The following is a 12500-nucleotide window of genomic DNA, read 5'->3' as shown; positions in this document are numbered from 1 at the left end:
TGAACATAATACTGTCATGTGAACATATTACTGTCATATGAACATATTACTGTCATGTGAACATATTACTGTCATGTGAACATAATAATACTGTCATGTGAACATATTAACTGTCATATGAACATAATAATACTGTCATGTGAACATATTACTGACATATGAACATAATACTGTCATGTGAACATATTACTGTCATATGAACATATTACTGTCATGTGAACATAATACTGTCATGTGAACATATTACTGTCATATGAACATAATACCGTCATATGAACATAATAATACTGTCATATGAACATATTACTGTTATATTACTGTCATATGAACATATTACTGTTAAATTACTGTCAAATGAACATATTACTGTCATATGAACATAATACTGTCATGTGAACATATTACTGTCATATGAACATATTACTGACATATGAACATAATACTGTCATGTGAACATATTACTGTCATATGAACATATTACTGTCATGTGAACATAATACTGTCATGTGAACATTACTGTCATGTGAACATATTACTGTCATATGAACATAATACTGTCATGTGAACATATTACTGTCATATGAACATAATACTGTCATGTGAACATATTACTGTCATGTGAACATATTACTGTCATGAGAACACAATAATACTGTCATATGAACATATTACTGTCATATGAACATATTACTGTCACGTGAACATAATAATACTGTCATGTGAACATATTACTGTCATGTGAACATATTACTGTCATGTGAACATAATACTGTCATATGAACATATTACTGTTAAATTACTGTCAAATTAACATATGACTGTCATGTGAACATAATACTGTCATATGAACATATTACTGTTAAATTACTGTCAAATGAACATATTACTGTCATGTGAACATAATACTGTCATGTGAACATAATACTGTCATGTGAACATAATACTGTCATATGAATGTTACTTTGACACACTCATCTTCAAAAACTGTAACAATGAAACAAGCATTTTCTGAAAAGCACAATACAAATAAGCTTGAAGTGAAGTGAAGTGAAGTGAACTGAACTGAACTCCACACCTGATCAGATCGAGCGTCTCGGAGAACATGGTGTAGGCGGATTTGGGCGTCTCCGGCTCCGTCTCCATGGCGATGGCACTCTCCACAAACGCCAGCGCAGCCTCCAGATAGCAGAGCGCTTTAGCCATCTTATCCAGCTGAGAAACATGGAGAAACATCATCACCATACAGGGGTCAGGGGTCAGGGGTCAGAGGTCGGGGGGATCAAAGGCTTTATAAACACCGTAGCATCTGCTTTGTGCTTCAGTTTTTTGGCTTCCTTCATATGATCTTCCACAGAGCGTTGCCTGTGAATCAGAGGTCAGAGGTCAGCACTATGCTTTAAGGATCAGTGAAGCACTGAGAGGTGTGTGACGTGAGTGACGTCTGTGTGTGTGTGTGTGTGTGCGTGTGTGTGCGTGTGTGTGTGTGTGTGACGTACCTGTGGGCTTCAGCGGTCGGGGGACGCGGTTCCTCTGGGAAGGCGCAGCGGCTCTGGCAGGGTTTCTGCTTAATAAACACACTTCTTTACGAGTCACGCCACAATGACCTGAACATGAAAACGATCTACAGTACCTTCCCATGAGCCTCTGCTTTCCTGAGCTGGCTGTCAGATCGGGGCTTGTGTCCGGCGTCTCGCCGCAGCTCTTGAGGAACATCGGAGCCGTGTTTCGTGCTCTTCTTCCTCTTCTTCTTCATCATCGTGGTCTCGCTGCTCCTGGAGGCTCTGATGGAAACATGGAGACGTTTGAGTGAGACATCAGATGATCCGAGTCAACAGGGACTTCAGGTACTTTCCATCCCCTCCACCAACAAGCTGGTGTGTGGTGGGCGTTCTGGCACAATATGGCTGCCGTTGCATCATCCAGGTGATGCTGCACACTGGTGGTGGTTGAGGAGATTCCCCCTTCCATGTAAAGCGCTTTGAGTGCAGAGAAAAGCGCTATATAAATGTAATGAATTAATTATTATTATTATTATTATCATTCAGCTTCAGAAGAGTACTGTCGCATGTATGAATGTCTGAAAGTCACTGCATTAGATCACAATAAATGACACTTGATATTCTGTAAAGAAAGAAAGAAACACACAGTACAATCCTGACATTTGTACCCTAAAACTACAGTCTAGTGTTAAACATGAAGACTGTCAGGATTGTGGACCAAGTTGATAAACCTGTAGTTCCCTCATCATCTTCATAATCATCATCATCATCATCACTATTGCTATTATTGTTATTATGTACAGGACACTTGACAGATCAGGTCTGATTTGTCAAAAATACTGAAGACTGTAAAACTTTGTAGTAAATAACAGAAACATGAGGAAGGCCTTTTCACACAAAATCATTTATAAACTTATACATTTCTATTTTCATGGAAAGAAACTTTTGAGTGATCTTGTGTTGAATTCCTTTTGGAGATGTGGTGATTATCTATGTGTGCAGCATCACAAAACATTTTTAAATAAGCAGAAGATCTGATTGGCTGATGGGTTTCTGATTCTGACGGACACTCACTCTGATTCGTGGAGGCTCTGCTGAGAGGAGAAAAACTTTTTTCCATCTACAACCAGTTTCTGTTTCTTCTTTGGAAACTTTTCATCGCTCTCTGCCTGCAAACACACACACAGTCACACACACACACAAACAGTGTCACACAGTGTACATTTTCCAAGCACCACAGCAGTAATGACTTTATGAACTTCTTTACTAACAAGATTGATAATATCAGGGAGAAAATTATAACTATGCAACCGTCTACTACAGTATCGCATCAGGCAGTGCACTGTAGTGTCCCTGAGGAAAAAAATCGATTCATTCATTGCTATAGGAGAGGAAGAATTTTCTAAACTCGTTAAATCATCTAAATCAACAACATGTATGTTAGGCCCCGTTTACACTGCCAGTGAAATGTGACCCAATTCTGATTTTTTGCTCACATGTGACACAGATCGGATGTGTTCTATGACAGTGTAAACAGGAAAAAGACGCATGCATTCGGATATTTCCAGATCGGTTTCAGGCCTCATTCATATGTGGAAATAAATCGGATATGTGCCAATGCGACTGTCATGTAAACAGGCAGATCGGATTTTCTGAGGCATTAGGCGACGTCTCCGCGGATTAATGACGAGAGAAACCCTGACGCACATCTGCAAAGGGACGGATGGCCCGACGAAACGTGTCATCGTAGGAGAGGAATGTGGAGAGGGGCACATGAAGTGTTTTCACATGATTGTAAATTTAACGAAAATTTTTGTTAATTTACATTTATTAATTTTAAGCAATTAGAAATTTATTTGTAATAAACACTTTAAGTGGGCTATTTAAATGTAAAAAGTGCTAGGACTATTTACATGTTCAATTATATTTTTAAAACATACGCGCAGATTGTAATGTAATATTGTGTGTGCATAGAAAGAATTTGTCCGCAGCCGCTCACAAAAGAAAAAGAAAATTGTCCATAGCTGCTCAACTCCACTGTCAGTGTTGTGTAAGTACAGGCTACAGGCAGTTTTTTTGTGTTCATTTCTATTTCTTGTTGCTGTGCAGGCTCTTTATTGTATAACAGTGAACAGCCCTTAATTTATGTGCCGTAGATCGGTCCGTTGCATTATGAATGAAAGCAGTATCAATAATGTCAAATGTGATGTGCAGTCAAGTTCGGGTGTGTATGTTGTTTTAACGAGTGTTTTCACCGATACGCTTGTGATTCATGGAGTTTCAACGAGTTTTATAGACATTGTTTCTTATTCAAAAGTGGTGTTTGGCAACTTTGCGTATCGCAGAGCATGAAACATATTTTGTGTTCGTCCATTTGTGCAAGAGAATTTAACCCTTTAAGCATGCGCGATATGTTTCAGATAGTAGCCTATGGCAAGTGTAAACACATGAATCGGATATGGGTCACAATTTAAATAACGTGTAAACAGACAGTCAAAAAAATCGGATATAGGCAACAAATCAGAATTGGGCATCAAGACCTGCAGTGTAAACGAGGCCTTAGACCCTATACCGACTAAGCTACTGAAAGAGATGCTTCCAGAGGTCACAGATCCTCTTCTTAATATCATTAATTCCTCTTTGTCTCTAGGATACGTACCAAAAATTTTAAGCTGGCTATGATTAAACCGCTTGTTAAAAAAACGCATCTTGATCTTAGAGAATTAGTCAATTACAGGCCGATCTCGAATCTACCTTTTCTGTCAAAGATACTAGAAAAGGCGGTATCTTCACAACTATGTTCCTTTTTAGAAAGAAATGATATCTGCGAGGATTTCCAGTCAGGATTTAGACCATACCATAGTACTGAGACTGCTCTCATTAGAGTCACAAATGATTTGCTCTTATCATCCGATCGTGGTTGTATCTCTCTATTAGTGTCACTCGATCTTAGTGCTGCATTTGATACTATCGACCACAACATTCTTTTAAATACTCGAAAATTATGTTGGCATTAGTGGAATCGCACTAGCATGGTTTAAATCATACTTATCTGACCGTTATCAGTTTGTAGCAGTAAATGAAGAGATGTCTCATCGATCACAAATTCAGAATGGTGTACCACAAGGCTCAGTACTAGGACCGTTGCTGTTCACTCTGTACATGTTACCCTTGGGAGATATCATTAGGAAACATGGCATTAGTTTTCACTGTTATGCTGATGATACTCAGCTCTATATTTCTTCACGCCCTGACGAAACTTACCAATTCACAAAATTAACAGAATGCATAGCTGATATAAAAATTTGGATCACTAGTAATTTCCTACTACTTAATTCTGAAAAAACAGATTCTAATTATTAGACCAAAAACTTCCTCAGTTAATAACCAAGAATACTGTCTAACACTTGATGGCTGCTCTGTCAAGTCTTCGTCATCGGTTAGGAACCTGGGTGTGCTCTTTGATACCAATCTCTCATTTGAAAGTCACGTGTCTAGTATCTGTAAAACCGCATTTTTCCATCTTAAAAAATATATATAAATTACATCATATGTTCTCAATGACAAATGCAGAACAATTAGTTCATGCGTTCATGACATCAAGGCTAGATTATTGTAACGCTACTATGGGTGGTTGCCCTGCACGCTTAATAAACTACAGCTGGTCCAAAACGCAGCAGCTCGAGTTCTTACCAGAACCAGGAAGTATGACCACATTAGCCCCATTCTGTCAACACTGCACTGGCTCCCTATTAAACATCATATGCATTTTTAAATATTGCTGATTACTTACAAAGCACTAAATGGTTTAGCTCCGCAGTGCTTGAGCGAGCTCTTAACGCATTATAGTCCGGGAAGCAGACACACTCTATCAGTTTAAATCTAAACTAAAAACACATCTCTTTGACCTAGCATACACATAACACATTATAGACTTCTATAATTCAATGTAAGGCTGCATAGGTTAGGTCAGCCGGAACCGGGAACACTTCCCATAAATCCTGATGTACTCGTTACATCATAAGAAGGATGGCGTCAACGCTAATATTAGTCTTTCTGTTTATCCGGAGTTTTACCGCAGTCCGCCGGATCCAGATCTGATGACGACAACGCAGTCTTGAAGTGTCAGCTAGTCTCTCCCCTGTGAAGGCCTCCTTCCCTTCCCTTTACCTCTGTACAGATAAAATGTTGTCATTTTATCTGTACAGAGTCAGCACGTGGCTATGTGGACACGATAAATAATTCTGTATTATACATTTTTAAGGCCAGACAAGTAGTATGTTGAGGGTTGATTTGTAAAGAAGGACTACACGTCTGTGCACATATATATTCTAACGCGCATACCTATGGACTGAACATGTGATGCGCATGTGTGTGACGTCGGTGTTTGCACAGAGGTTTGCGCAGAGATAACTGCTAATCATTTGAACCTTGGAACCTATTTCCGGGAGTGCGTTCTCGAGCCACCAGGCACTGTTTTGTGCAGATGGGTGGCCGGAGCGCGTTGAGGGTTTTCTGTTAGAACGGTGTCGTGTTAGCGGCCCCTAAGTTAATAACTAATGAACTTCGCAATAGAAGTGAATCAATCAATCAAAACTAACTTTAGCTAGACAATAACTTTATCCTAGAGCTGCTGTAAAGTCAAAACAATCTCTGTTACTGCAATTTCCTATTATCACTGTAAAGCTGCTTTGAAACAATTCATATTGTTAAAAGCGCTACATAAATGAAGCTGCCTTGACTTGACACACACACACACATACACACACAGTAAGTCACACAGTCACACACACAGTCTCTCACACACACACACACACACACATATATTAAAATCATGGGAACATCTGATTCTGAAAGATATAATGAAATGGTTGTTGTTCATATCTACTGCTCTGCAACAGATGTTAGTTAATTAGGGTTATTAGCACAGATTATTTTAGACTCGACTGAGGTCAACCATTCTCTGACCGATGATCATTCAGGGTGAAAAGGTTGAAGGTTGGTCTCACGGTTCTCTTGCATGCGGTCGTCCGGCCGGTTTGGTGTCGCGCTGCTTTAGGCTCCCGAGGGATTCTGGGCTCCTGAGGGATTCTGGGCTCCTGAGGGATTCTGGGCTCCTGAGGGATTCTGGGCTCACGAGGGATTCTGGGCTCCTGAGGGATTCTGGGCTCCTGAGGGATTCTGGGCTCCTGAGGGATTCTGGGCTCCTGAGGGATTCTGGGCTCCTGAGGGATTCTGGGCTCACGGGGGATTCTGGGCTCACGGGGGATTCTGGAGAACGTCAGGCCGGTCCGGTGTTGGGCTGCTTTAGGCTCCCGAGGGATTCTGGAGAGTAGATTCAGCTGGATCTTCACCAGCAGCGGCGGTTTCCCGCATGTTTGTTTGCTGATGTTGTTGTCTGTTGTTGTTGTTTTCTTCTGCTCTGTGTCACGTGACGTTTTCTCTCTCTTGTGTTTCGATCTGCGCGTGGAGGCATTTTCAACACGCTGGGAACTTTCCACGCATGTGCTTCCTAACGGCAGATTCCCACGCGTGCACGTGTTTCCCACAGTTTGTCTGCCATCGGCCACTCTCCCGGTGTCGGATGGGTTACTATAGCAACCCTGCTGACCTGCAGCCTCAGTCCTTCCAGCGGGATCATGGGAGCTGGGCTTGATGACATCACATGGGCTCCCAGGGGACTGCTGGTGCTGGTCTTCCTTCCTTTCTAACCATCTTCCCAAATGCCAGTCACTGACTTTCTGTGTCTAAACACACACACACGTTATGATGTTGAGAATGTGAGCATGTTGTTTAATGAATCTCATCATGAGAACATGACAATATGTAATGTGATGCGTGAAATACACTATATTGGCAAAAGTTTTGGGACGTCTGCCTTTACATGCACATGAACTTTAATAACATCCCATTCTTAATCCGTAGGGTTTAATATGGAGTTGGCCCACCCTTTGCAACTATAACTCTTCTGGGAAGGCTTTCCACAAGGTTTAGAAGTGTGTTTATGGGAATTTTTGACCATTCTTCTAGAAGCGCATTTGTGAGGTCAGGCACTGATGTTGGACAAGAAGGCCTGGCTCACAGTCTCTGCTCTAATTCATCTCAAAGCTGTTCTATCGGGTTGAGGTCAGGACTCTGTGCAGGCCAGTCCAGTTCCTCCACATCAAACTCCTCATCCATGTCTTTATGGTCCTGCTTTGTGCACTGGTGCGCAGTAATGCTGGAATTGGAACATCCCCAAACTGTCACCACAAAGTTGGGAGCATGAAATTGTCCAAAATTTCTTGGTATGCTGAAACATTAAGAGTTTCTTTAACTGTAACTAAGGGGCCAAGCCCTGAAAAACAACCCCACAACCCCCCCTCCACCAAACTTTACACTTGGCACAATGCAGTCAGGCAAGTACCGTCCTCCTGGCAACCGCCAAACGCAGACTCGTCCATCGGATTGGCAGACAGAGAAACGCGATTCGTCACTCCAGAGAACATGGTTTACACCACTGCACCCCACGCTTTACGCCACTGCACCCCACGCCTTACGCCACTGCACCCCACGCTTTAAGCCACTGCATCCCACGCTTTACGCCACTGCATCCCACGCTTTACGCCACTGCATCTCCCGCTTTACACCACTGCACCCACCCCACGCTTTACTCCACTGCATCCCACGCTTTACGCCACTACACTCATCTCACGCTTTACACCACTGAATCCCACGCTTTACGCCACTGCATCCCACGCTTTACGCCACTACACTCATCTCACGCTTTACTCCACTGAATCCCACGCTTTACTCCACTGCATCCCCGCTTTTCACCACTGCACCCCACGCTTTACGCCACTGCATCCCACGCTTTACGCCACTGCATCCCACGCTTTACGCCACTGCATCCCACGCTTTACCCCACTGCATCTCTTGCTTTAACCCACTGCATCCCACACTTTACCCCACTGCATCCCAGGCTTTACACCACTGGACCCACCCCACGCTTTACGCCACTGCATCCCAGGCTTTACACCACTGCACCCACCCCACGCTTTACACTTTACACCACTGCATCCCCCGCTTTACACCACTGCATCCCCGCTTTTCACCACTGCATCCCACGCTTTACGCCACTGCATCCCACGCTTTACTCCACTGCATCCCACGCTTTACTCCACTGCATCCCCGCTTTTCACCACTGCACCCCACGCTTTACGCCACTGCATCCCACGCTTTACGCCACTGCATCCCACGCTTTACTCCACTGCATCCCACGCTTTACGCCACTGCATCCCACGCTTTACGCCACTACACTCATCTCACGCTTTACACCACTGAATCCCACGCTTTACTCCACTGCATCCCACGCTTTACGCCACTGCATCCCACGCTTTACGCCACTACACTCATCTCACGCTTTACACCACTGAATCCCACGCTTTACTCCACTGCATCCCCGCTTTTCACCACTGCACCCCACGCTTTACGCCACTGCATCCCACGCTTTACGCCACTGCATCCCACGCTTTACCCCACTGCATCTCTTGCTTTAACCCACTGCATCCCACACTTTACCCCACTGCATCCCAGGCTTTACACCACTGCACCCACCCCACGCTTTACGCCACTGCATCCCAGGCTTTACACCACTGCACCCACCCCACGCTTTACACTTTACACCACTGCATCCCCCGCTTTACACCACTGCATCCCCCGCTTTACACCACTGCATCCCCCGCTTTACGCCACTGCATCCCCCGCTTTACGCCACTGCATCCCCCGCTTTACCCCACTGCATCCCCCGCTTTACACTACTGCATCCCCCGCTTTACACCACTGCATCCCCCGCTTAATGCCACTGCATCCCCCGCTTTACACCACTGCATCCCATGCTTTACACCACTGCATCCCCCGCTTAATTCCACTGCATCTCCCGCTTTACACCACTGCATCCCATGCTTTACGCCACTGCATCCCATGCTTTACACCACTGCATCCCCCGCTTTACGCCACTGCATCTCCCACTTTACACCACTGCACCCCACGCTTTACGCCACTGCATCCCCTGCTTTAACCCACTGCATCCCACACTTTACCCCACTGCATCCCAGGCTTTACACCACTGCACCCACCCCATGCTTTACACTTTACACCATTGCATCCCCCACTTTACATCACTGCATCCCTACTTTACGCCACTGCATCCCCCGCTTTACCCCACTGCATCCCCCGCTTTACCCCACTGCATCCGCTGCTTTACCCCACTGCATCTCCCGCTTTACACCACTGTATCCCCCGCTTTACCCCACTGCATCCCACGCTTTACCCCACTGCATTCCACGCTTTACACCACTGCATCCCACACTTAATGCCACTGCATCCCCCGCTTAACACCACTGCATCCCCCGCTTTACACCACTGAATCCCCCGCTTTACGCCACTGCATCCCCCGCTTTACGCCACTGCATCCCTCGCTTTACGCCACTGCATCCCCCGCTTTACGCCACTGCATCCCCCGCTTTACCCCACTGCATCCCCCGCTTTACCCCACTGCATCCCCCGCTTTACCCCACTGAATCCCCACGCTTTACACCACTGCATCCTCCGCCCTTACACCACTGCATCCCCCGCTTTACCCCACTGCATCCCCTGCTTTACCCCACTGCATCCCCCGCTTTACCCCACTGCATCCCCCGCTTTACCCCACTGTATCCCCCGCTTTACACCACTGCATCCCCCGCTTTACACCACCGCATCACACCACTGCATCCCCCGCTTTACACCACTGCATCCCCCGCTTAATGCCACTGCATCCCCCGCTTAATGCCACTGCATCCCCCGCTTAATGCCACTGCATCCCCCGCTTTACGCCACTGCATCCCCCGCTTAATGCCACTGCATCTCCCGCTTTACGCCACTGCATCCCACACTTTACACCACTGCATCCCACGCTTTGCATTGCACTTGGTGATGTAAGGCTTGGATGCAGCGAGTGAGTGGAGCTGCTCGGCCATGGAGCTCTACACACTGTTCTTGAGCTAATCTGAAGGCCACAGAAGTTTGGAGGTCTGTAGCTATTGACTCTGCAGAAAGTTGGCGACTTCTGTGCACTGTGAGCCTCAGCATGACTACGCTCTGGGATTTTACGTGGCTGAGTTGCTATTGTTCCCAATTGCTTCCACTTTGTTATAATACCACTAACAGTTGACCATGGAATATTTAGTAGTGAGGAAATTTAATGAATGGACTTATTGCACAGATCGCAACCGATCCCGGTCCCACGCTTGAGTTCACTGAGCTCCTGAGAGCGACCCGTTCTTTCACAGAGGTGTGTAGAAGCGTCTGCATGGCTAGTGCTTGATTTATACACCTGTGACCATGGAAGAGATTGAACTCCTGAACTCAATGATTTGAGGGGTGTCCCAATACTTTTGGCAATATAGTGTATGTGTGTACCTGTGTGTGAAGGTGTGTGTGTACTTGTGAATGTGTACCTGTGTGAGTGTGTGTAAGTATGTGTGTAACTGTTTGTGTGTGTACTCGTGTATGTGTGTGTCTGTGTGTGTGTGTGTGTGTGTGTGTGTGTGTGTGTGTGTGTGTGTGTGTGTGTGTGTGTGTGTGTGTGTGTGCACGAGTACCTGTGTGTATGTGTGTGTGTGTGTGTGTGTGTGTGTGTTCCCCTGTGTGTGTGAGAGAGTACCCGTATGTGTGAGTGTGAGTGTGTGTGTGTGTGTGTGTGTGTGTGTGTGTGTGTGTGTGTGTGTGTGTGTGTGTGTGTGAGTGTGAGTGTGAGTGTGTGTGTGTGTGTGTGTGTGTGTGTGTGTGTGAGAGAGAGTGTGTGTGTCTTTGTACCTGTGTGTTTGATGGTTCATGAGCTGCTGGTTGATCTGGGCTTCTGTTGTTCTCACTGTCAGTGTCTGAACTGCTGTCAGAGACTCTGGAGCTGCCAGAAGCTACTCTATAAATACAAACACACACACACACACACACACACACACACACACACACACACACACATAGACACTTGAGTAAAGTAAACATTCTGCTGAACATCTCCTTCTGTATAATGTAAGTCACAGAGGTGAGTAAATGATGATAGAACAGAATGAGTATTTTCATGTGAACTGGAGACACAGAGATCTGATCTGATACTCACTGCGGTTCCAGCTGAACACCGTCTGATGATTCATGAGCTTCTAATGAACAACACAACTAATTAAAAGCACATAAAAAAAAACACAACACACACACACACACACACACACTTACTGAGAGCCGTGAATCCATGCAACTCCTGTCAAAGCAGCAGTGAATGAGTTGGGATGAAGGTGTTAAGCTGGAGTTTCAAAAAGAAGCAATTATTGTGATCTAACCTCGTTAGTGTTGAGGACCTTCGGTGGCTCGGCTGAGCTCGGCGTACAAATGCTCATCAACAGTGGAGGCCATGAGGTCATTTCCTGTGTGCCAGAGAGACATTGAGATCCTGCAGTTCTCCTACCAAACAAGACTGTCCCAAACTCAACTGACCTGCAGAATGTCCTCCGCGCGTTTGCCAGACACGACCTGCGACACGACGCTAGCCTGATCAACACACACAAGCTCAGTTACGCTCACTGTTACCGTGGCGATCTCTCACTGTAAGAGCTGCAGGTAACACTCACATCAACAGACTGCAGAGGGGGCAGGCTTGGTTCACTGCTCTCCTTCAGGTCCTGTAAGCGCTCCGGTGAGGCCTTCAGTCGTGGAGAGTCGCTGGTCACCTGATCCTGACCGTCCATCGGCCTCACGTACGCCGTGGGCTTCTTGGCATTGGCCAGTTTGCAGGGTAAGTTGAGCGTGAGCGGCGGGACGTCCGGCCTGTGGATGCTGAGATCCGGAGATGAGGACGAGGACGAGTCGCTGGCCGGCAGAGGAGACAGTGGGAGCACAGGGGGACCCAGAGCCGGGAGACCGTCCAGCTCGAGGAGACGCGCCACAGGGAACTCATCCGATCCATCCTCGTAATTACCCAGCATG

The 12500-nt window shown here is 45.7% G+C and overlaps 1 protein-coding gene across 2 annotated transcripts in view; it reads right to left on the bottom strand.

The window, feature by feature from the left end:
* aff1 (AF4/FMR2 family, member 1) overlaps positions 1 to 12500 on the bottom strand; it is a 39273-nt gene that overhangs the window by 13162 nt on the left and 13611 nt on the right. The window contains exons 3-15 of one of the 2 annotated variants that reach the window (XM_084386694.1): positions 12146 to 12500; positions 12012 to 12065; positions 11858 to 11941; positions 11754 to 11778; positions 11641 to 11680; positions 11528 to 11543; positions 11337 to 11414; positions 6509 to 7246; positions 2574 to 2668; positions 1631 to 1781; positions 1497 to 1564; positions 1299 to 1362; positions 1076 to 1212 (exon numbers count right to left, since the gene is read on the bottom strand). The exon at positions 12146 to 12500 is cut by the window's right edge and continues 38 nt beyond it. In XM_084386694.1, the coding sequence (XP_084242820.1) occupies positions 1076 to 1212; positions 1299 to 1362; positions 1497 to 1564; positions 1631 to 1781; positions 2574 to 2668; positions 6509 to 7246; positions 11337 to 11414; positions 11528 to 11543; positions 11641 to 11680; positions 11754 to 11778; positions 11858 to 11941; positions 12012 to 12065; positions 12146 to 12500 (1905 nt within the window). Of the gene's footprint in view, positions 1 to 1075; positions 1213 to 1298; positions 1363 to 1496; positions 1565 to 1630; positions 1782 to 2573; positions 2669 to 6508; positions 7247 to 11336; positions 11443 to 11527; positions 11544 to 11640; positions 11681 to 11753; positions 11779 to 11857; positions 11942 to 12011; positions 12066 to 12145 lie in introns of both variants that reach the window. The other variant, XM_084386693.1, reaches the window with a different exon arrangement.

Source organism: Rutilus rutilus, assembly GCF_951802725.1.
Source record: "Rutilus rutilus genome assembly, chromosome: 18".
Taxonomy (NCBI): domain Eukaryota; kingdom Metazoa; phylum Chordata; class Actinopteri; order Cypriniformes; family Leuciscidae; genus Rutilus; species Rutilus rutilus.
Note: the sequence above shows the minus strand (reverse complement) of the source record. Positions and strands in the feature narration are given on the sequence as shown.